At 48.3% G+C, this 25231-nt stretch overlaps 1 protein-coding gene across 5 annotated transcripts in view; it reads left to right on the top strand.

Moving 5' to 3' along the window:
- The window catches only part of FGF18 (fibroblast growth factor 18), a 65495-nt gene that overhangs the window by 20198 nt on the left and 20066 nt on the right, over positions 1-25231 (top strand). For all 5 annotated transcript variants that reach the window (NM_204714.2, NM_001398089.1, NM_001398087.1 and 2 more), the window contains one exon: positions 3037-3217. In NM_204714.2, coding sequence (NP_990045.1) covers positions 3037-3217 — 181 coding nt within the window. The remainder of the gene's footprint in view (positions 1-3036; positions 3218-25231) is intronic.

The following is a 25231-nucleotide window of genomic DNA, read 5'->3' as shown; positions in this document are numbered from 1 at the left end:
TGCAGCATGAGATGGCTCTGCAGCTGGTCCAGAGTCGATGTGTGCACTTTGCTTGCAGGCTGGGGCCTCTGTGCTGCAAGCGCTTGAGCTCCAGGTGAGCGCAGCTCATCTCGTCTAGTGAGGAACCTCTTAAGAAGTTTGCTTTAGCAAATTAAAACCTATCCTTCCCTAAAATTATTTGTTGTGTTAGATGCTGAGACTCTGTTGCACTGGCCAGGTGGCCACAGTCAGGATCAGGGCCTTTGTGGTTGGTCCTGAGCTTTGTGCACCTGAGCAGACACCGGCGCTCCATCCTGCTGAGTGTGTAGGGAGAGGGCACAGGGCCGAAGGCTGTGAGGTGCAGGAGGGGAGATCAGACACAGCAAAGGAAAGGTCAGGGGATGCCGATCCACCTCGGAGGGGTTTCGGTGCTAAGGAACAATTGGAATGTTTTGGAAAGTAGATTGCTTTTTCTATTTTGAAGCTTCCAGGAAAGCAAAACAACCTTCCCTTCCCTTCAAATCCCACCTGTTTTGTTTTTTTTCCTAGGAAAAAAAAAATGTGAAATTCATTAGTGTGTGGTGAAAGCAATGTAGCGACGTCATCCTGATTTAAAATCTGGTTTAAATCTTAACGTGATGGAGCCAGAATCCTAACTGCAAATAGCCTTGCTTTTGCGGGTACGAGGCTGGCTGTCGACGTTATTTGAACATCTCTATTTTGAGTTGGTCAACATCCTTTGTAGCAATATTATTTGAAAAGAAAGGTGGAGGAAGAAGGAAAGAAATGGATATTATTCATGCTAGAAGCCAAATGCAGCTCGCTTTGCTCAGAGGTGGCTCTGGTGACTGGAGAGGAAAGCAAGCAGAGCTTGGTGCCCATGGGAGCTGAGAGCACTGCTAACCTCGTGCCATATCCTCCCAGCAGGTGCAGTGGCTTGTTCTGCTCTTGGTTCTTGCTGTGCTGTTTTCTGACAGTGGGAAATATTGCTAAATATTAATTGTATGACTCTTGCCCATCACTTACATCACCCTGCTGAATGTCTGTTTAGATACAGTGTTTTCTGTGGTGCAGCCTGAGCGTTCGGCTCCTGCAGTCTCTCCTATTGACAGTAAAATAAGAGAGTTAAATCGGTTTCTTTCCTAGGACTTGGGATCCAAATATTGTAATCCTAGCATTTAATAAGGGCAGCAAAGGCGATCCTGTAACATCCCCTTGAACCTCATTGCTGCTGCCACTGTGTTGAATATAATGTTTTTGTTTGGGTTGCTTAGTGAAGCTCTGGTGCTAAGCAGCACTGCCTGCCTGAAGTTTTCCTCCTGCTGCTGATCTGTGTGTCTACTCGATAATTGGAAAAGCTAAAAAGTTCTTTTGAGGTTTCGACATTCAGGGAGTATCTGACTACTTGGCTTCAAAGTATGCACTGCTATGGGACGACAGATGCAGGAGGATTACGTGAGACCGTTCTCTGCGCTTCAGCCACTTGCTCCCCACTTGCTCTTACGTGTTTGAGCCCAGAATGGACCTTTACAAGGATTTATTGACCCCTTTTCATTTGTGTTGCCAGCTTCATCCACACCCTAATATATCAGAACGTTGTTGCTTCCAGGCTGGAAGGACAAGCATGCTGTAGCCAGAATGTGTTAGGAGCCGAAGCTGTAACTCTGCTAGGAGTAAGTGCCATTCCTTTGCCAGTTCCAAACCCAGGCTTCATGAAATTCCCACGTGATTCTTATTTTGTGGTGGAGTTCATTTCTTACATGCAAACGGTACACAGCATTAGAGGTCATCAACCACAAGTACACTTGGACCATTATTTGTTGCGGTCAAATGAAGAATCGCACTGTGCAGCAGTGCCTTTTGGGTGCCGCTCAGTCATCTTCTGCTGCTTTTGGTATCTGAATGATTTACTGTACTGTGATGGGAGTCTGCCACCAAAATATCATCCACTAGTTAGATTTGTATGGGCAGCATGGGTGTGGGGCAGAAGCTCTCAGGGGCAGGTTGTGGAGCAGTCTCTGGTCTTTCGTGCTGTTTGAGCGTGAATTGCTTTTGGCTGTGTGCTGCTGAACCTCCCGGCTGGGAGGACCTTCTCAAGAGCATCTTGATTGCCTCCTCCTCTGACCCTGGGCAAGCCAGGATGGGTCTGGAAGCAAAAGCAGGAATCTTGTTTCAGTGTTTCTTGGGAACCGTAAGTTAAGATTGGAAACAATATACCAGAGAAAGGCAGATGTGACCGAGGCGGTTTCTGGTAATGTTTTGAGGCTGTAGTTAACTAAGGTTAATTTAATCCGTTGGCCAGAAAAAACAGAGGCAGAGGCTGAATCGCCCAGAACCCCGCTGGTAATGGCCTCTCAGCTGGACGCATCGGTTGTGCTCTTACTGCTTGTGCTGCTTGCTCCAAACGTTCCCTCCCTGGGTTGGGATGGACAGAGATGCAGCAATAGGCGGTCGGCAATGATCAGGGCATCACTTAAAGCCAAGCAGGCAACAAATTTACGCTGAAGAGAGCCCACAAATACATGACACTTTTATCTTACTAGATTTTATGCCTGTCTGTAGCTAGAATCCAGTTTGCTAATGTCAGCATAAATAGGTTTTTCCCTTGACTTCTTCCCTGCCATTAATCCACGCGGTTGCTGAAGGTGAAGCACAAATTCTCTGAAATTGAGTTGTCAGTCCCCCTTCTCCTGTACACGTCCATGTAGCTTGGTGGAGGCTATGAATATGCAAAAGCAAGCCTAATTTACGGCCAGCGTGGCTGACCAGGATTAAATCAAAGCAGGACCGAGCAGAAGTTTTTACTCAGCCACCCCCCCCACACACAGTTTGATTGTAAAAACTCAGGTTTGGTTTACTGTCTAGAGCCAGCTCTGGGTAGAATTACATTTTGAGTGCCTGATACCATGGCCTCGACTGTCAAGTGAAGGGCAGCCAAATCCCAGTCATCTTGCGCCATGTGCCCTTTGGCAGGTTGATGTGTAATCTTTCTGTCCAAGGTGCTTATTTTGTTTCATGGTCTGTTCTCTTTCCTTTTTCCCTCCCCATCACTTTCAGATGTTTGTTGCCGAGGAGAATGTAGATTTTCGGATACACGTGGAGAACCAAACGCGAGCAAGAGACGACGTGAGCAGGAAGCAGCTCCGGCTCTATCAGCTGTACAGCAGGACAAGCGGGAAGCACATCCAAGTGCTGGGCAGGAGGATCAGCGCCAAGGGAGAAGACGGAGATAAATATGGTAAGAATATTTACTGGGATCCCCCAGACTCCGATTCAAAAGCTTTAATTCACTGTGTTGGCCTGAGAACCTCGTAGGAGAAAAATGAGAAGAGCAATAAAATGCAGAGGATCACAGGGAGAGAGAAAAAAAAAAGCCTTTTCAGATTAAGAACGTGGAATTTGCTATGTTAGAGCAGGCTGTCAGCCCAGCTCCAAGCTGCGGGCAGTTCCAACCCATGGTGCTGGGGTGCCCCTGTTTATAAGTGTATGATGGTGCTTGAAGACAAAAATCTTTCTCTGCCTAGCAGGTGAACATACAGCTTTCCTCCTGTTATTTATGTGATATTGAAGTTGGTCACTTAGGATGTTCTTTCCTTATGAACTGTGGCCCTGGGCTTAGTGGCTTGGACAGTTGTGGTTGTGAACTGGGCTTGAGGGTGGAAGAATCCCAGTGCTTGAGTGAAGCATCCTTTCATCTTTCTAGGGGAGAATGTTTGGTTTGAGCTGAAATGAAGCAGACTTCAGAGCTTTAAGAGTGCTTAAGTTGAATCCCGAGGCACGTAGCTCCTACAGGAGCACAAATAACTTACACAGACTGGCAGTGCGTTCAGCAATTTCCATCTTGATTTGCACACAAGCATCTTGATAGAAGTGCTGGTTGGAAACTGAGCTATGAAAGAACTTCCTCATCTTTGTACGCTTGGAGATGGCTTTGGCAGAGGTACTTCTGCTCGACTTGTTTTAGGCCTGAGTCATGGTTGCTGGAAGAGTTTTAGGGCTGTTTTGAGAAGTGGTCCTTTTTCCCTTATGGACACGCAGTCCGTAGGTGTTGCTGTGTATGTGTGTAGATGTGTTGGCCAGCATGCACATTCACATGATGTTTACCTCATGTGCAGCAATGGTGGAGGTGAAGATGGGGTACGATTCGTCCCAGATGGAGGGCAGGTCAAAATGTGAGAACCGTTATTCCATCAGTGGCCTTTGGACAAGGTGACGTACCGTCCATGGCCATCATTTTACCTGCTTTGGCAGGGGGTTGGACTTGATGATCTCTGGGGGTCCCTTCCAACCCCTACAGTTCTGTGCTTCTGTGATCAGAGAGGCAGCTGCTGCTGTTGCTGAAATGTGTAGAGTTGTGCCACTGGAGGTGTCGGCTCAAAGGTACCGGGCTGTTGTGATATGAGCCCCCAAGGCTGTCTGCAGACTCACCCCATCCCTCAGAAAAAGCCCTGCCCTGCGGGTTCATCAGCGCTGTCCTTTGTCATTCCAAAATTTCCAGATAAAACAGGTGTGCAGAGTGCCACTTGGCTGCTAATTATTGTGTCATTTCATTGCATTCATTCTCTTAAGGTTTGATATGTAAACTAGTCACTGTGTGTTAGCTGCTGGCGTCCCAGGAAGCGCTCTTGCCTGCAGTGAATGTCAGGTAATGTGATGCAGTTTTCTTCTCCATGAAAGAAGGCAGCATTTACAGTGGGGTGCAGCAGGGAAGTGTGCCTGTGAGCAGCTGACAAGTGCTAATTTATGTGTCAAAGCCCATCTTGTCCCCTTCATACATATACAATCATGTCTGAACAACAAATCCTAGCGCAGGAGAGTGCTCGTGACCAGTGGAGAAGCTGCACAATCACAGAGCCTTACATTTCCAGTCTGAGGAGCTCTGCGGTGTGCACATCGCTGCTTGCCACCACATCCACTCCTCTTCTGGTTGCTGGCATCCTTCTAAAAACCCGACGTGCTCTGACCGTTGAGGCCATTTGCTAACACCCCTGCCTGCTCCCTCCCCCTCTCCTACTAATAAAACTCCTTGATGTGTCAAGCTGCAAAGCCTTCCCATTTCTAACCATGCTGAAAGGTTATGGAAATCTGTTCATCATCTTGCCTGGCACAGGAACACTTAGAGCATGATAATCGGGTAGACAGTGAGGTGGGGCATGGAGGTCCAGGATGTGACCATGCAGAGCTCCTAGCTGTGATAATGAAGGGGGGAGAGATGTCAGAGTTACTGAAGTGAGAACCATCTGTGTTACAGCCAAAACTGGATACAAAGGCAATGACACAGGATTCATTATGTGCTGGGAACCCCTCCCCCAGAGGCATTATTATGGAGTAACCTTTGATCAAGACCAGAGAGAGGCTTAAACCAGGTCTGAGGATCTGAACAGTTGTGAACTTTTGATCCAAATCTCAGTGCTGCTGGTCAGATCTGCCTCTGAAGGAGGACACCTTTCCCTCTTAGGCAGCAGATGGCTGTTTTTCCTACTGCCCTTTTTCTCTTCTTTCCTCTTTTTCCTGCCTTTAAGTTGGCACGGTGAGTCAGAGCTTAGCATTTGGGAGTGCCCGGTTCCCACTTCTTTTCTTGGCTGCAGACGATGCAGTCTCCCACAGCTTTTCCCCTGTCTTAACCCCGTCCCCACGGAAAGGCGAGATCATGGTGGAGGTGATGTGAATTGATGTTGGAAGGATTACAGAGGCTGAGCGTCAGCCCAGGGAAGGCTTTGAGAGGGACGAGCAGGAGCCAATATCTGAGAAAAGGCAACAGATGTGGGAAAAGGTGCCTGTGGAGGTGGAACGTGAGCTGGCTCCAGCCCTGCGTTCTCCTGCCTACTCCTTCCTGAACTGCATTTCAAACACGGGCAGGGCTATCTCAGAACGCCTCTGCTGGGCTCCAGCTCTGCAGTCATCGGGGACACTTGTATCCGCTCAGGCACAAGTACAGGCCGTGCAAAGAGGTGCCAGATTGGAAAGCTGTGAGGTGCAAGTGTTACTGAGTGTGCTTCCAGCTCAAGGGCTCACTGCTGCAGGGTGTCCGGGCTGGGAGCAGGAGGCTCATCAGAAGCGAGGAGGTGGAGCGTGCAGGGGGCAAGAAGCTGTTTTCTTGGCTTTACAAAATGATGCTGTGTCCTTCCGAGAACTCGGTCCCATTAAAGGGAGGTAATATTAGGCAAGGGCAGGGCAGCTCAGACTTGGTGTGGGAAGCAGGGCTGACTTTGTTGAGAGAGAGACCGTGGCTGTGGTCCATAATGCGCATCATGGACGATAAGCACGGGTCAGTTTTAAGGTTGGGGAGGTAGTAACATTTTAGCACCTCTTTCCCCCCTCCTCCCATACTTTCACAACTGGTTAAAGAACAGTGTGTCCAATTGAAGAGAGGCCTTTTATTTTTTTGCACATATACAGCTTCCAAATGGCTGGCATGTGAGGGTTATTCTGCCTTTGAAGGAATGGAGAGTTGGTTAGTTTTATTGCAAGGTTTTATTGACTTCTGTAAAACTTCTCACCTCTTGCTTGAAGAGAATGCCCAGAAAAGAGGGGAAGTGACAAATCTCAGGCAGTGAATTGCTCGTTTCCAGGCAGCCATCACAAGTACAGCTAAATGACCAAGCAGCAGAGAGCGATCTGCAGGGCCAGGAGAAATCCAGTGGGAGAAAGGCCCCTCAAGTGTTTCATCTGGGCCTGCGTGCCCCACGTATGAGGAAAAATGCAGCTCTGTGATGCAGAGTTTCAGTGGCGTGATGATTCGGGTCTGTGATGTTTGGTTTACGCATTGTTTGGGGCCAAGATCTGGCCCCATATGTGGAATTATTAAATGGCAAATTAAGTCAGTTAATAGAATTAATTGAGTCGATGTAATCCTTTTAATCAGATAGATTTGGTCCCTTCTCAGATGAATTAGAATCCATTAACAGATAAGTCAATTATTGGACTAAATTAAATCTAATAATAATGCCTGCTGCTCACAGCTACGCTAATTAATCTAAATACACTTACCTATCTCCCAAGGTTGTGGGTTGGGTTTTTTTTGTTTTGTTTTTTGGGTTTTTTTTTAAGGCTTAATTGATGTTCCTAAAGTGCTCTGAGATCTTTTAGATAACAGAAGGATCTATGTGAGCAAAATATTATCTCTTAACAGACTATAAACTAATTAAAAGACTGATCTATTTACAGATTGCTGTTTTACTTTAATCTCCTCGACCTATTCGGACGGGTTTGCATTGGCTCAGAAAAACAATATTCCTGCTATAAGCTTATTATTACTTTACAGGTTCCTAAGTGGTCCTTTCATTCAGAAAATGAAAGGGGGAAGGAGAAAAAACAACCATTAAAGTGCTGACAAAAAAAGAAAAGGACCTGGAACCTTTATATTCTACCTCCGATAAATGGTACAGATAGGGAAGAGAGGGATCAGTGACCTGAAACCTTAGATCCTTTCATTTATTTTCATTTCACAAAAGGCAGAAGACATTCTATCCTGTTTGTTCGCTATCTTTGTATCCGGTGCAGTTGGTGAGAGAGCTCTCTTGGTTGGGTGAAGGCATTTTTTGTCCCGTTTGTATTTCACAGCCATGTGATTTTTGTCTTAAAGTGTCTTTCGTTGTCCTGAGGGGCAAAGCGCAGTGATAGACATGGGGACAGATGTGAGGGGCGTCTGGGGGGTGTTTGAGCTCACCCTCAACTAACTCAACAGAGAATTGAGTTAGTTTTTATTTACGGCAAGTACTTGGCTGACCATAAGGCAAGGACGTGGTATAGGCAGGTGGGTTGTTGGTTGGCCAGCGCTGGGTCTATCCCAGTTAAAGAAACCTCTTGTAGTTTGTAAGGTGGGAGGTCTTTCTCTGAGGATGTCCCACACATGGGACACAGCACGTAGGTGTGTTCTCTCTCCTTCCTGGCATCCTGTTGGCTCCCAGTGTTTTTGCCTGCCCAGATCCAGTGAGGTGCCTTCAAGAGCTCCCTCTGATCTCGGTGGCGTTGAGCTCAGGACTCAGCAAACGCTCCCAAAACAGGAGGTTTTCGGAGACGGGCAAAGCATGTGTTTGCTTACAGGTCAGAAAATCTGGGATCAGGAAGCCCAAGAAGGAAAGCAAACTCAAGAGGTGTCGTGCATGGATGATGAAACTGGACATTATCACAGGTGTTGGTGCAAACACATGCTCCATGCACATGTCCTTGGTTCTCAAGCTCTGAAAGATGCACTTGGCAACTACAAGCGTGTGGGGGAAGTGAAGTGCTGGGGGAGTTGGTTGCCTCCATCGCAGGGTCACCGTGCCTGCTGGTGTACATGCAGCCGGCTGTCCCACTGCTGCTGTAGCTGGAGCTTCCCAGAGATGCCAGTGAACAAGCCCATGGAGAGCACATTACAGCTGTCTAGACATAAGCCACGCTCCATCCCGCCAGAGATTTCATTTGTGGCAGAAATGGGCTCTGTTCCATGAGGAGGTGTAATACGTGCGGAAAATATTATTATAGCAAAATAGCCTCCTTTAATTGACTCGAAATTTTGCAGGATTCCTTCCTAGGTTTGGGTAATCCTGCGCTCTCCAGAATTAATGAGCTGACATAGCACTTCTTCGGGTTTGGCAGCTTGACAGCTAATTTAGAACTCCCTAAACTCATTTCACTAATGACTCCCATTTGTTCTATCTCAAAGCCTGGAAACAAATGCAAAATACCAGCGCCATTGTCCCATCCTTAGCAAGTCATTCTTTCCCCTCAGTGTTTCTGGCACCTTAACAGCAAGCTGCCTTGGGAAAGCTGATTAACCCTTTCCCTTCCTGGAATAGTTAAAATCAATTTTGATCCCCTTGGGAAGGTCAGGAAGGAAAACTGAACTCGTTGTGGCTGGAAGGCACGGAATTAACCTGCGAGAAAGACGGGAGGTGTAACCCAAGTAGTGGCTGCAGCTAGTTAAATATAGCCGTGTTTCCACAAGCTCTGCATTCAGAAACCTGCTTCTCATCCCATGAACCAGGTATGTGCAAAAGGACCTGTCTGGCCCACTGCAGATCAGCCAGCGAGCCTGAATGCACCACGCTTCGCCTTGTAATTCAGTCAGCTGAGACATCAGCGTGGCTGTTTCCTATTTAAACTACGTATTCTTGCCTCCCGTCTCTTCCCATTACAGTTTTGACATGACAACAAGACAAATAATTTCTTTAAAAGACCTTTTATCTTCTCAACCATTTATTTTCACTTACTTAGCCCGAGGGCAGAGCTGACCTCAGCGCAAGCGATGATCATTCACCATGGCAGCTGTACAGTCAGATGGGTCCTGGTGATTGGCCTAAGCCCGAGAAGCCTTCGCTGTCCAGCTGCTGCGTTGCGTCTCGTTTCTTCCCCCCTCTTGCCCAACATCTTGCAGGCTTTATTATGACTGTTCTTGCCCTCGGAACGTCTCCCTGTGCAGCCGGGCGCTGTGCTGGGCCGGCGGCAGCCCCGCGTTGGCCGCAGGTGTGGGGAGCAGCGCGGCCGCTTTGTGCAGCCCCGGGCACGGCGCTGGGCCAGACCTCCCAGGCTTCGTGCAGTGAGGGGGCTCGGCTGCCGTCACCTTCCAGTTGACTCTGAAAGGTTCAGCAGCCACGTGAAATATGTTGTAATCATCTCATACAAACCATCTGTACATCTGAGAGGGTTTTTTTTTTCTTAACTGCCGAGTTCTGCGTCTGTGCCAGAAAGCTCTGCTCAGGCAAAATGAGATGTTTAGGGAGGAAAAAAAAAAAACAATCCAAACCTTTTGCTCTTTGATCTGTGACAAACCTATTTCAAATAACGTGTGGTTTTTGCCCGTTTCCTAAACTTCTGGTTTTTGATAGCTGCCGTCCCAGACTCCCACCGCGGCTCAGTTCCACTCCGGACGTTTGGCTGTCTGGTCCCTGTTTGGTGTAAGCACCCATCAGAGCCCTTCCAGCACAAGCTGTTGTTTGTTTTCCCTCTGACGATTTCCCTCCTTTTGGATATTGGGATATTTTCAAGAGCCTTTGCTTTCGGGGAGGAAGGAATCCCCTCTTAGCTCTGTGTCTGAGCCCCAGGCCCCCATCATCACTGACTGACGTCTGGAAAGCCTACGCCTGCCTGTCAGTAAATATTAGGTGCTCAGACACAACGAGGAGAAGTAACACAAAGGTCTGCTGATCATTTGTCATTTTTAATTTCTATGCAGAGTGGAAAGAGAGCTACAGAATGAAAAATCTTTATCTCCATGCAAGTTGTAAGGGGGTTTTTGTTAACAGTTTGTGTGCGTGTATAACCCTGTGCTGTGATTTAAGTGTTCCCATTAGAAATGCAGAATAGGAAATAGGATCCCATCTGTGAGCAATTTAAGAGGAAGTGAGACAATGGAGTCGATTGCTGCTTCAGTTTAGATAATCAATACAAATATTATTAGTATAGTGATTTATCTTCCTAGGCACTTTATGAAAATGTGAATGCCAGACCCTGAAGACAGGTCAATATGATATTATCTGTTCCTGCCTTGCTGTGATTATATTTCTTTCCCGTGAAGCTTGAGCAGCTGCTTTGCTAAATGTTCTTCTCCATGATGAAATAACACAGAAACAAAGTTGGGGCTTCCCTGTCTTTTCCAGGATGGGAAAGAGGCACTAAGGATATTAGTGCAAAAATTACTTCTATCCAGAATTTATACACGGGGGCTGCCACTTAGTTATTGGAAGATGAAGTCCTAGAATAAGTTTGCATAGTTTAAATATTTCTGGGCCATGAGTGTGTACACAGAAATGCTGAGGAAACCCCTCCTGAGTTGGTTTTAGTTGTTTTATTCTAATGTCCATCGTCAAGCATTGCAGTGTGCTCTCTGAGGTTTTCTCAGATCTAAGCATCGAGATAGTCGTGAATTCGAGTTGATTCTTGGAACCCAATGAAAAGTACCCAGAGAATAGGCTAGTTAGCATTTCTGAAAGGCTTTTAAAAATGCTTTTACTTTGGGAAGCAGTGGGACCTTGTGAAAAGCATGGGCTTGCAGAATTTTTTGTCTTCATCTACATAACTGCATGTGTTATCAAGTGGACGGTGAGATTTGTCCTTCATAATAAATGTCTGGGGGAGAGAAAAAATGTCAATAACTTCAATGGGAACACACCTAATTAAAGAGAGGATGATAAATGAAACCTCGGAGTGTGATGAGCACAATTCTGCTTGAAGGTAACACATACCTTGCTAGGGTACTGTTTGGGAGACCTAAATGCAGCAGCTTGCTTTGCCAGAAGCATAATATCAGTGGTGGTGGCTGAGTCCCTCAGCTAGGGCATACCTACTGCTGCAGCCTGCCCAGATAAGGTGCTGGGGTGCTCAGGCCAGAGCCTCCAAGGCAGCAGAGAGGGGAAAACCTTGGCTCTCATGCACAGCAGTACAGCGCAGATTTCATCCTTAACATCCTTGGGCATCCAACACGAAAGCAGCAACACACCGTGTGGATTTGCCATAAGGATGATAGCATTATGACTGGAGAGGTGCTGAAGAGATGGTGCTAATGGGGACCAGTAGCCTGGTCCGAACTGGTTACTTGGTGTTTTCAGGTGCTATGAGGACACTCTTGTTTTCAGGTTTGGGTTTCTTCAGGAAAGGTGTTGGGCTTTATAAAAACGAAGACACTTTAATTGCTCAGATTTTACCTCGGCTCTTTCACAAACCAGATAGTTAGGAATTTCTGCCGTTGCGAGGTGGAGCACAGCAAACATTCGCCATGCCAGTAGCATTGCGTGACCGTCTGGAAGAGCAGGGAAGGGCCCTGTCCCCTGCGAGCCTGCACACAGCCTCGGGCTCGGCAGAAAGGTGAAAAATATGAAGCTCTGAAGAGGAGAAATTGCTGATGCGTGACGCTTGGAAATCTGGAAGAGTCCGAAAAGGGAGCTGAAAATACCCCCCAAAAATGACTATCTGTGGCTTGAACGAAATAGTGTCCGATCAGCATTCAGAAACCGCTGAATTCAGACCGTTCCAATACTGGCATTTTCCAGACTGCCTGCCAGTGGGATGCAGAGGAGAAAACGTGTAGAGCGTCTGCGGTCTCCTCAGCTCTTGCAAGACGGGGAAGGCGAGCTGGAAGCAAAGGGAGTGAGAAGGCCCTTTAAAAAACCCTCTTTTTTTCTTATGGTGAGGAAGAGAGGAGTGTTGGGGTTGGAGGGTGATGGTCGCATGGCTGCGCTGGGTGAGCATCTCTCTTAATGAGCCGTGCCAGCAATGAGTAGTCCATGCTTTTGTCCCTACTGAATTTTAAGTGTTTTCAGAATGCCCATAAGAGACAATTCAGGCTTTTATAGTGACATAGAAGCTGAGAGCTTCTAAACGTCTCCTGAGCCTTGTGTCCCCGATGTTGTAGTCGCTTTAATGCCTCTCTTTTGCTTATGCTGCCTGGAGTGACTGAGTTTGAAGCATCGCTTGGTAGTGCTTGAATTTATTTTACCCTCATATCTGGGATCTGAAATGACTGCCTGCAAGACTTCTCCTTTGCATGTGCAGCTGCCAAAAAAGGCGCCTTTCTAACCAAAGCAGTGAGAGCAAATCCTGCCGTCTTCTGCGGCCCAGCCTTCTTGTAGCAGTAGTGAGTGTTGGGTCCTCTCCAACAAGCAGCTTCCCTGCGATCACAACTGGATGGCAGCTGTGCTGGCTGGAAGGATCTGCCCCAGGTAGCGTGGTGTAGAGGAGGCCTCGTCCTCCGGCGCTGCTCCTCTGCTTCTGTTCTCCATCAAAGAACTCTGCTCGTGCAATGGAGATGGGGTGGGTGTTGCACCTGTGATGGCAGTGATGCAAGCTGAAATGCGTCATGGTTGATGCTGGAGCATATGGTAGGTGAAATGCACTTGGGGTGCAGACTTTCAGGCTGCTGTGGCTGTCATGGTTCAGTTTATACCCATTGTTCTCAAGTGCTTTGTCAAGAAAAGTCAGGAGAGGAAGCAGACAAACAGATATGGAGGGGGAGCTCCAGCAGCAGATCACTTGCAGGTACTGAAGCGCTGAAGTATCTACGGTATGGAGAAGCAGCATGGAAGAGCTAAGTATTGAGTGGCGTATAAACACCGGATAAGTCTAAAAAGTGGAACAGTGACGTCTAAATGGCTTCAGTGCTTGGCCAGTGATGGCCATGATGCCCTCACTGTGTCTGCGGCTCCTCCTAGGTGGGAGAGAGGTGAGGAGCATCCTTACCACAAAATCCGTGTTACTAGCAAAGTTCTGGGTTCCTGGTTTTGAATCACACATTGTGTCAAGGCAGTGGGTGATCTCAGCTGCTGAAAGATGGTCTTAGCAGTGATGTTGCCTCAGGTTCCAGGAGCTAAACATCTTGCCTTCAAACTTTAGTATAAATCCTAAGCAAAATCTCTGCTGCTGTGTGGTGCTGGGGGGGTCACAGAGTTGGATCTCTGTTGCAGCCGAGGCCTGGTTTCCTTCTTGCCTGCGGTCATGAAACTCCACTGACTTCAGCAGAGCCGTTCCTGAAGCTCCCCGTGAGACTGAAAGGAGATTAAGATCCCAGCAGTGCCTCCCGTTCCTCTTGTGTCTTGCACCTTTGTTAAGACCTTGCATTTCAAACCATTTTAGCCAGTGGGAGGCAAATCAAAGCTGTTAGGTTTTAGCTGGTGACAATAGTACGGTGCTGCGTGGCCAGCCCAACCCCTTGTCTTTGTGGGACATTTGATCAGCAGTGATTCTTGCCTTCATTTCATTTGCTTCTGCATCTGCATTCCTGACTCTTTTTTTCAAGTTGAATTTTTAACTGGTGGCTTGTTAGGAGCAAATAGACCAAAGGATATTGACTTTACACCTACTAATTTGGGGGTGCTAACAAGTAAACATAAAAGCTGGATGATCACTGGGTAAGTTGATCCACCTGGGAGGACTGGAGGAGGGGAGCTGAAAAGCACAGCAAAGAAACTGCAGTTTAGTTTCTGTCTGGAAACCTCGTCTGTTCTTGCAAATAGAATGAGTTTGTGCAAACATGTGATGGTCACAATTGCTGTAACCCTCTTTGTGCTTTGCCAGGGTTTTCTGGAGCCGGCACTATTAAACCTGTGTGGGCATAAGAAGGAGCTAAGATCCTAATTAAAAGATGCTGAATGTGTTTACTTGGAACTGAAGTGCCCTTTGCAGCACTGGTGGAACAAAGCTTTCTTCCTGCAGCATATGTGTGTGCAGCACAGCGGATGAGTCAGGATCCATGTAGCTGTGGGGCTGGAGAGCTGTGTGCGTGCAGCAGGCAGAAACAAAGCTTGTAAGGCATACAGTAGCTCTAATATCCCTAGAATAGATACTGACAAGAGCAAAAGTCAGCGGTGTGGGAGTACACCTGACATCAGTTCTCCAGCTGCAGCGTGGAGGCACGCAGTGCGGGCAGAGGTGTGTGCTAGGGGTAAACTAGGGACGTGTGCTTGTGGGGCCCAGTCATGGCGTGGCCATGGACGGTTTCACTGCTGCTGGATCTCAAGGCACATGCAGATGTGCCTGTCCCTCTGGCAGAATAGTTGTGCGTTTCTTAATTCAAGACAAGGATGGCAGCTTAACTGGAAGGGCGACCTACTGCAGGGGGGCTGAGCACAGCTAAGGAATGATGCATCCTAACCCCGATGGTCCTGCTCTGGGCAGCGGGCTGAGCCAGGGGACCTCCAGCAATCCTTTCCAGCCTGTGTTATTTTGTGATTTGGTGAGCACTCAGACCTGGCACTTAAAGTTGTCAGTGATCAGCTGCTTTGAAGGCAGTGGTTCTCTGCATGCAGTGGGGTCCTTAAGAAGTGTCTGGTGGTGGCCTGTCTCTCCCTTTCCTCCTTGTGATTTTGTATTGAAACTTTAAAGAGTTTGTAGTCTAAAAAATTAGATGGAGGCAAAATTTCCCGTCCTGCCATGCTAGTCCTTCTGCCCATTCCCTCCGTTTGGGGTGATGAGCACTTGTCAAGGCAACACCTCTCTGCACAAGGGCATCATCTGTAGTTCGTTCAGAGGTCTGCACTGTGTAGTGGAGGGGCATGCTTTGGGCCAGTGCAACAGCCAGTATGTGTTATCCTGTCTCCTTTTTGAGCATTAAACCAGTTTACTATGTACTCCAAATGGAGAGGGAAGGCAGAGGAGGAGATCTCTCGGCCTGCACCTCTGCAGATTGCTCCCCAGGCTCCAGACCTGAGACTCCAGCCCTGCATACCCGCTTCCAGGCTTCCTTTCGCCAAGCCCCGCTCTGTGGTTGTGACTTTCAGCCCCAGCCCTGCTCCTCCGTGTCTGACCTGGCTGAAACCAATATCAGTCTCTCAGCAGGAGGAATCTGAGGAAACGCTGCAAATTTCAGCTCCTGGGGCTAAATTGTTGTGCTCTTTAACAGCAAACTGTGTTGAACTAATTGACAACCAGCTTTAAACATACCCTGATCAAGCAAATGCATTGATTTATTTTTTCCTCTCTTACCAAGCGTTAAGCAGCTTCCAGCTTGGTTTCCTCCCCGAGAGTTGGATAACTCATCTATTGTGTAGTAAAACTGATGGCGGTTTTGACCTCTATACAATCCTTTCAGTGTGCTGAGGGAGGAAGGAGCTTCTTAGGCTTGTGTGACTGTTTGACCACTTAAAACAAAACAAAACAAAACAAAAAAGCCCAACCCCAAACCACACACAACAACAAAAGATGATCCATTTTCTCTGGATGTCTTTGAAAGAAGCTCAGTTTAGAGACAGACTGGAGAGAAAAGCTATTGATTTTGTTTGACCTCCAAACAGACTGCGGTCAGTATATTTTCCCTGCTGGAAGCGGCTCAGGGCTCTGCATTTCAGCGTCAGTGTTTGTATTCTGAAGTGCACTGGAGCTTTTGCAGCTTCTTCAATAAAAAGCGAGCTTGAAGGAGAGGTATATATGTATTTCCCTCTGGATCTGCCTCTCTTTTTCTCCGCTATATAGCTTGGTTGTGTTGCTGATTAAGCATTCCCCATTCCTTCTCAGTGACGTGCTGCAGGTTAGTGGCTTGGGCTAGGACTGCAAGCAACAGTTTCGTGATCCCATCTTGCTTTTTGCCCTGCAGAGCCAGGTCCTTTGCCCGCCTGCACCCATTGCTCCGTGTTAGGAGAGGTGCTCGATTTTTGGTGCTGGATTTTGGGTGCTGGCGCGTACTGTGCTGCTGCAGCCTTGGTTTGTTCCTCCAGCTGAGCTTTCCAGGACCATCTGGTAGGTCTTCAGCATTTTTTCTCTTTCCTCACTTTTTTTTTTTTGCCCTTCCCTGTACACAAGGATAAACCTCCTAAAAAAACGCCATCTCATCTTACACTCCTTATACCAAGTTCTATGTAGGAAAACCTTCTTGATTTGCGCTTGGACTCCTGCAGTGGACCCAGGTGTTGTGCCCGGTGATTCCCGTAGTCACCAAATGCAGTGATTGCTCTGTTTGCAGCAAGTTGGTGTCGTTAAATGTTCTTGTGAAAAGGCTTGTGGCAGCTGCTGTGTCCCTTCTGCGGTAGTTGCCTATCTAGGAGTGAATTCAAGGGTGGAAGGAAGAACGTTTGGGACGTGTTAAGGACACCAGGCGTGTCATTGTCAGGTGTCAAATGAACTTCTTGGAGCTCCTTTGAGATGAGCGGTGCCGGTCGGCATCCCTCCATGCCAGAGGTGTTGATTGCGTTATCTGCTGGTAATTTAACAATAATGCCTTTCATTACTGTGTATTTGGTTTGTGTGTTTCCGCCTGCTTTGTGGCAAATTCAACACCGTTAGCCACTAGTTAGCACATCAAAGGGCAGCGAGAACCGGGGAGGTTTAATGGAGCTGCGGGCAGAGGTGGGTGATGCTGGATGCCTCTTGGCTCTGATAGGACTTGCTTGATTTCTAGCTCAAATGGATGGACATTCCTAACATCATGTAGAGAAAAATGGTTGGTCCTCGTCGGCTTTGCCAGCCTTATATGTGCTCCTGACTGCGTCTTAGGTCAGGGTGAGGGTGCAGATGAGCGAGATCCTGTCTTGTAACTGCCTGGAGTGTATGTGGTCTGCTGGCAGGGACACAACACCAGTGTCTAACTATAGTGCTCATTTTCCCGAGCCATGGCCCACGGCTGTACAATAGTGACTGCTGGAATAGTTCTGTGTAGCCCATGCTGGGTCAGGCTGAGGATGCAGTCCATGCTGCATGTGTAATCCCAGTGACTCTCAGAGCAGGACTTCAGGGCTCCCCAGAACTTCTTGCCGTCTTCAACCCAAACCCCCCTCTCCCTACATCTGAATTTACACAAACCCTTTGCAGCGGCTTGGCAAGCACTGCTGAGAGCGGCGAGGGACAGAAGCACAAACATGAAGGAAAGGAGCTGCCGGGGGGATGAGGCCAGGCCACTGACATGCCCCCGGCCCAGGTGGCTGTGAGCTGCCCAGCACTCGCTCAGTGTCTGCGGTCCTGGGTGGCAGTGACAGCACACGGTGTTGGATCGCAGCTAATCACCAGGAAAGCGGCGCGGCGAGATGCTAATGCGTTGTGATGGCTTTTGTAGGCATTTTCCAGCACGCTGCGGTGATGGAGCAGAAAGATGACGATGTCTTTTTAATGATCTAAATGAAAAATGGAGCACGCGTAGAAAAGCTGAGATGTCCTTGTGTTCTAAGTGACTGTAATCTGTTTCTGATAGCAGGGTACCAAAATAGCCCTTTGATTCTCAGAGGTAATTGTACCTCTTAATTAGCTGAAGGAAAAAAAAAAACAAAAAAAAACCCCACTGCCTGAGATCTTGCTATATAAATTATAATTAGCCCCTTGGCACTGGAAGTTGAGATTTCCTGCCCCCGAGCACAAATGCAGAACGCATTAGCAGCACTTAGCGTCAGGCACTCTCGCCCACCGCAGAGGGGTCAGCTCGCTCCCCAGTGAACGCCGCCGGCAGCCGGGAGGAAAATGGCCGGGACACCGCGGACACCCGAGGGGAAGCACTAAATGCACCATTTGGAGATGTTTGACCTGCTTCTTTTTTCAGAGCTGCAAATGCCACAGCGGGAAGGACAACACAGACAAACCCGGTGGGGAGATGCGAGCGAGGAGAGGGCCGTTCCCGGGCAGCGTTTTTGTTCATGGACATGGCTGGGTGGTTCGCCTGGAGAATGGCTCCGGGGGCTCCGGCTTCACACACCTCGGGAGAAATAATTGTCTGTTGCCAGACACACTCGGCTGTGCCTGTTGTATGCAGAACGCACCAGCCACGGGCGACTGGCCACCCACTGTTATCATTCACCAGCATCCTGCTTTTTTGTCTCCTTTTCATTTGTGTCTCTCTGGGGATGAATTTTAACTCTTCCCACTAGAGGTGGACCCGAAGCGGAGCGCCAGGTCGGGAGCTGGAGGGTGAGGGTGAGCACCGTGGTTCTGCTGGGCCGCCTGCAGGCTGCTCGCACTGCAGCTGGGCCTGCCCTGTGCCCCACCTGCCCTGTGCTCTGCCTGCCCTCATGCGTGGGCATTCTCTGTTCCTTTCACACTTTGCTCTGGCCCTCCTTGGGAAGGGCTGTGCCCTGTGGGGCCTGGGTTAGAGGCTGTCCCTGCCGGGAGCTGGCACCAGAGCTCCTTTCCTCGGGTCAGCCGGATCTTTGGCTCCTTCTGGGCTCTCAGATGGAGAAACTACTCTCTTCCTCCATGTGTCACCCAGAGTGACTGCACTCTGCAGTGGGCTGCAAGGCTTTTGGGCAGGCTGTTTCCCATGGGCTGTCGGTGGTAGTGTGGCACGTCCTTGGGCTCCCGCACAGCCGTGGCTCTGACAGGGAGGGGTGTCACGGGCCCCAGTAGCATCCCTGAGCTCAGTGGATGGCAGCAGCCATGGGGCTGCGCTGGCAGGTTTCTCGGGTGGCCTTGTCCTGCCATGGCAGAGGTGAAGGGCAGCTCCACTCTTTGGTGTGGCCATGGAGCTGAAGACATGGCCATCAGAGCTACCTTTAAATACTGCAGCTCCACTGCTTATAGATAAAGAGGAATTTTCCTTCTGCATCCTTCATTCTCCTTTAAGACTGCAGGAGAGGACTTGAGAGGAGAGTAACGAGGTGTCCGGCTGGGGAGGAGCAACGCAGGCATGGGGTGGGAGTGCTGGAAGGAGGGTTTTTCCTTTGCATTTTTCCTTTGAAAATGTGAAGTTTTTTAAAGTGAATGATGTGCTGATTGAAGAGTTGGCCAAAGAGTCCTCCAAGCTAAACAAGCTGTGTTTGTCTGTGCTAGGACAGGTGTCTGCTGGACACCTAGAGCAGCGGCATGCCATGCGCCTCCAGCATTTCATCCACTGTGCTGAGGGATCGACCCCTGCACAGACCTGTGGGGTCCCTCTGGGATGGGGAGAGGACAAAGGGATCCCCTACTGCAGGGAGAACAGAAATGTGTGTGCACTGGGTGAAGGACGAGGTCACGTTCACGCTCGGCTCTGTGCAGTGAGGCTTTCTGCAACATGGTGGTATTATACAAGTGATAAATCAGGGCAGAATTTGGACTTCCATTAAAAGATCCTGCAGCCATCCAGATGAGCTGAGCCTAAACTGAAACATTTGGGAAACACTGAGAAACTTTGGGTTGCAAATATGGGACTGAATCTGAGCTTTGCAGATGATGTGTGTCTGTAGGTAAACTGAAACTGGGATCAGCAACAGTAGTATGTATTTTACTCTATCGATGTTGGTTCTGTAAATGCAGAATAACAACAAATAAGCTGTGAGAGATATTGCTTCTTTTCTGCTCCTGTTTGTAATGCCGCAGATGAGGACTGGCTTAGTTCTGTACTTGATTTACTCCTTATATTACAGCTCAGTTTGGAATCTCCTTTTATAAATCCAAACACTCGTGCTTTGAATGTGGAATTATATTTGAGCTTTTTAAAGTACATTTATTATACATAAAACTAATTTTACAGTTCTGACAGGTCTTATTTAAATGTCCAATGCCAGATGCCTTTTGTCCCGAGGGACTCTAGAAAGAAAAAGAAAGAAAACCAACAAAAAAGCCAACTTTTCAAACTTTTCATGCAATAAAAATGTAGTAGGAGACAGGTAAATAGTCTTACCTATGCTGTGCCTTACCCTGTGCTGTAATAGTTAAGGAAAAATGTGTTTCCAGAAATAGATACATGAAACTAAAGGTGTTAGAGGCAGGATTAACGGGATATCTGATTTTTGCTATTTCTGTTGCTGCCACTCTGAGAATAGCTGGAAGAATTGTGCTATTTCTGGTGGGAGAGACCTTTCAAAGGGGCTGATAGAGAGGACTTCCTCTGAGGTATGTCATCCAAGGGCTCTCTTTGGCTCTGGTTGGTTCCAGATGGACGTGTCTCCATGAAAAGGAGAGAAGGGCTCTGTAGCTGGTTGGTCCTTGTCCTCCTCTGTCAGCCTTTACTGAAAATTAACTACAGCCATCTGAGAGTAACGACTGTATGCTTCATCTCATAGAGCATTACCTGGCGAAAGTGAGTGGCAGCAGCACGAGCATCAACAAATCAGCGTGTTTCTGTGAAATTCAATTCGCATCCATTTGTAACAACGGCTCCCATTTAAAACCTTAAAACATAGAGGAATTTCCCCAGTGTGCCAGAGCATTTTTTCTGCTCCTCTGGGTTCCAGAGCCACAAGAATCCCACTGAAAGTACCGTAGCATCATACAACTTTATTTTGAACATGGTTTTTACTTGTTGGAAGAAGAGAGAGTTACAGTGAGCCCCTTCGAGAAGCTGCACAAACATGCTTATATTCCCATCCATAAAATTAATTGTCATCATTTCAGCTCAGCACAGAATAAAACCCGCACAGTACACAGAGAACATCACATATTTCTGCGCCAGACATTGCTGATGATGTTAATTCAAACAACTCTGCAAATGCCTTCTGCATTTCTCCTCGTTGGCCCCAGTTTGGAGTACTCACAAACACAACAGTGGGACCTGGATGGGGCTCACATCTGGAGTACGTGCAACCATCTTGGTGTTGGCACGCGGGAGAGATTTATGTGTTTGGAAGTCCTCAGTAAGAGGATATGGTGGTGCTAACATCACACCTACTTCATCGCTGAGGATGAGCAGCCAACCACCAGGTCTGCTCAAGCTAGATGGATGAGTGCTTCAGGGTAAATACGGGCTGTCCTACACTTCTGGCCGCAAGCGCAGGAGCTTTGAAGAAGCAAGAGTACATGGGGTTCCCATCGTTGTCGTTCTCTGCTTATTGTTATTTTTGTGTACATCGGTATTTTTTTTGGGTTCGGCTGAGGCTGGGAACAAGAGAGTCAAAATAACTCCAGCAAAGTTTGTTCTTGTGGTAATTCTAACCCTCTGCGGGACGGGGAAGGTTCACGTTATTTCCAGACCCAGGAGACTCCAGTGCTTTGGATGCATTTCAGCTGCACGCTCAGGGCCAGGTTCTGAGGTCCTTGTCTGTAGGTCTTTACTATGTCAGTAGGAGTTTATTCAAATGAGAATGATCAAAGACATCAGGGTTTGGCCCTTTATTTTCATTTTAGGTGCTTTTTCAAGCATAACAGAGCTTCTGAACTTTTTGAGGCTCATCCTTCACTAATTCCAGACTCAGAGCCTGGCAGCTTTTCAAGCAGTTTTCCTGCATCTGTAGAAATACTGTCCACTTGAGCTGTGTTTGGAGACAGCAAGACACCCTGGTGAGATAGAGGAATTTCTGTGCTAACATTTTAAACGTTTCTCTTTCCAGGCCTACATCTTAGTCACTGCAAGCTCACAGGTGGTATAGTTCAGTTCAGACTTTGCTCGCTGCCCCTCCCCGCCCAGGCGTTTCTAAAGCACACAACCTGTTGCCTCCAGTTTTACTGAATCTTGTCTAAATAAGCTTATTCACCATCGCTGAAGCTACTGCCAAAGTAATTTTTGGTCTCTTATGTTAGATTCTGCACAAAACATCTGCGAGAGGCCAGGCCTGGTTCTCCATTGCTTCGTGCTTTTTCCTCGTGTCTGCAGATGGGCGCACATGGCTCTGTGTGTAATACTAACCCGAACCCAGAGCTCTGCCTTAGCAGTGCAGCCGTGGGCCAGCAGCATGGTACTTATGATCTTAATGCTGTCCTCAGATGGGTTTTTTTAATTACATTTTATTTGTTTGTATATTTATTTATTTATTAATATTTATTTAAGTTGGGTAAAACCTCGAAGACTTACCTTGGCATTTATCCCGGTCTTATGTCAGCCACACCATCAGACGATTTTCATGTATATGGACTGATTACAGACCTCAGAGTTCAGTGAATTTTCATTTAGGCTTCTCCCAGGATGAATACTATTACGAATGGAGTTAGCTTATAGGGATCGTGTCTGAAAGCTTTGTCATCCCTCAGTGACCCAAGCGGGCAATCCTGAAAGCAGTACTTGTTTGGTTTAGGTTCTTGTTCTTTTATCCTTGGTATTGCTGTTCTGGCAGAAGCAATATCCTCTTCCAGAGCTGTGAGCCCACTTGAGAGGATTCTTGGGGTGCTTGGGGAGCACCAGTGTCTCCCAGTCATTCCTTGTGCATCTCTTGTTGGCTGCTGCTGAACAAGCAGGGGACTTTTCGGGTGGGCATCCTTGAATGTGAAACTATTGCCACGGTTCAACAGGCTTAAAGAGCAGATGGTTCATCAGTGTGTGAGTGATGGTGTAGAACCCGAATATCTTCAGGGGCTGGCTGTCTCTGCCGGTGCACCCTCGGGGTCAGCTGGGCATGGCAGTGTGCCGTGCTTGCACAGCTGTCCTGGGCTGGGGGCTCGGGATGGTGTGGCTGGCACCACTGTGGAGGTTTGTGCACGTCTTGGCCTCATGTCACATCAATGTGCCCACTGAATGCTGAGCAGATAGCTCAGGGTCCTGGAGATAAGACAGGATGTCCTTTTGCTGCTGGATGGTTGTGTGCAGTGAGAATGCCAGAAGGCATTTGTGGGAGCCTAAAGCCCTTATCTGCCAGTTCAGAGGTAAAAATCCCAGGAAGCTGCTCTAGCGTGCTGGGAAGGGGATTTTAGCCCATGTGTCCCTGCTGAAACTGCTGAGATCCTGTGCTCTGCTCTGGCTCCTGGAGCTGTTTAGGTGAATAGAGCCCTGGAGAGGGTGGGAGGTCACAGGGGAGCTCACACCTCCCTGCCCAAAGCCATGCTTCCATTGCTTTGGCCATGCAGCCACGTGCAGAGACCGGACCCTGCAACCCTGCATGGTCTGTATTGGCACTCAGGGGCTTCCGACGTGTGCGAGGTCCTTTGTGTGGAAGTATTTGCAGGATCAGGTTGCTGCAGTGTAAGTGCCTTTGAGGTCTTTGCTGAGTTATAGATTTTCTTCTGATGTCTCCCCTGCAAATATTTAACCTGTCTGGTTCCTGAGAGCTCCGAGTGCTGGCGTGTGCTGCTGTGAGAGGGTCAGATCATCTCTGCAGTCTTTGCTTTGTTCACATGCTCTCCTCCGCAGGCCTGAAGGGACGCCATGGGATGTAGTACTGGGCTGACACCCCCAGGGGTTTATTTGCCTGAGATCTTGTCCTCCTTGACCGAGCAAGAGAGTGTGGCTGTCCTTGCAAACCCAGGTGCTTGGAAGTGTTCAGAAATACCTGGAGTGTGGGCCTTGGAGCCGCTGTTACCCCACCTTGCAGCGGCCAGGCCTTGTGTGGTGCGACATGCACAGCCTGTGCTCACTCAGGACAGACCAGGTGAGCTAATGGTGCTGCCGGGTGGGTTGGAGTGCTGCCCTGCCTCCACCAGCCTCACCCACGTCAGTGGTTACTCCTGCTTTGCACCTGTATCGGCTATTGCCCTTCAAAACAGCACCGTTTGGAGGGATACACAAATGAGAAAGCAAAACTTACCGATGCAGCGTAGATTCCCTCGCTTGTCAACAGCCTGCAGGCCTTGTTAGACCCTGCAGACTTTACATAATGTTGGCATTATTCCCTCTTATTATAATGGAGACAGGGTCATTCTCTCCAATGTTGTGGTCACATCAATGATCCTCTTATTTTTTTGCTTGGGGGCAGGCAGCGTTTTGAACAAGCTTCAACTATTTGAAGCGGGGATGTGCAGAAGAGCTTGCCCTTGGCTGGGGCTCTCCCTGCAAGCACAGCCCTTCAAGAGTGAGTCTTATTCTCCCAGAGGAAGAACAGGTCTGCTGTGCTCACAGCCACAGCTTCTTCAGAGACATCTGTGGGTCATCCAGTCCTTCTGTGCCTTCGTTGCATTTCTCCTTTGCTGCTTTGCACCTGGCTGGCACCTAGGAGTTTGTGATAAATACCATTCGGACCTTGCACTTTTCAGGTACCTCTTTCTTCTGCCCTTCCTTGTGCTTTTCTGGCTCCCATCCTCGCGCTTCCAGGAAATATTTCAAAGATAATTTGGCATATTTTCTGCCACCTTCACATATCTTCCTGGCTTCGTGTTTTTTTAGCTGGAAGATAGCTTTTCAACATATATATGTAATCCTTTTCACCTAGACATGTGAGGAATTCCAGTCTCTTCCAGTGGGAGTTTTCAGGAAGGTTTAGGTTAAATGGGCCAATAAGGCAAAATCATGTAGCAGAAGATCTTACCCTCTAAAGACATCTTTTTTCTTTCTTTCTCTCTCTCTCTCTCTCTTTTTTTTTCCTGGAAAATGAATCAGACTATCTAGCTGTCAAAGAATTTAAACAATAATAGCTGATCTGAAGGCTGCAGCGCGGAGCTTTTGAAAATAAAGATTGTAATCTCTCTGCAGAGCACCCGGGGACGGATGGGGCTGGAGGTGCTGTTGCTGGGGGGCTCGGGGAGCCTCACTGCCACTGAGGGCCCACGTAAAGTTGCCGTGTGTTTTTCAGGGCTGGGATTCACCTTGACTCATTTTAGTTGTCCTGGCGTGATGTCCAGCATCACTGTTTGGGCTCTTGAGAGAATTCAGGGAGAGGTGGGCTAATCATAGATGCCTGGTTTAAAAAGGAGAGTCTGTAGGGTGGAAACCAGCTGGGTTATGAGCCCTACCCCAAGGCCAGACTGATCTCTCTAGTGGGAAAGGAAGAGAAGGATCCCTAAAAATAAGAACATGTTCTCAGCATCTTACGACTCAGCTTTTCCAGAAGTGGGTACCTCTGGGCTGCCTTAGCCCATGCTTCAGCAGCCAGGATTGCAGCAAGGAGCAGACAGCGTCTGCTGAGCCTCTGCTCCTTCTTCCTGGACATCAGGGGCTGCTGAGCAGGGCCGTGTGGGTGCCTGTATGTGTGTCAGTGATGCTGTAGATGTTTGTCCATCACTGCTGCTTGGTGCGAGTGGTGGCACTCTGCTGGTGGGGGGGGAGGGGGGGAGTGCCGGCGTAACCTCTGCCGCCCATGGGGAA

The sequence above is a fragment of the Gallus gallus genome, chromosome 13 (assembly GCF_016699485.2).
Source record: "Gallus gallus isolate bGalGal1 chromosome 13, bGalGal1.mat.broiler.GRCg7b, whole genome shotgun sequence".
NCBI lineage: Eukaryota > Metazoa > Chordata > Aves > Galliformes > Phasianidae > Gallus > Gallus gallus.
Note: the sequence above shows the minus strand (reverse complement) of the source record. Positions and strands in the feature narration are given on the sequence as shown.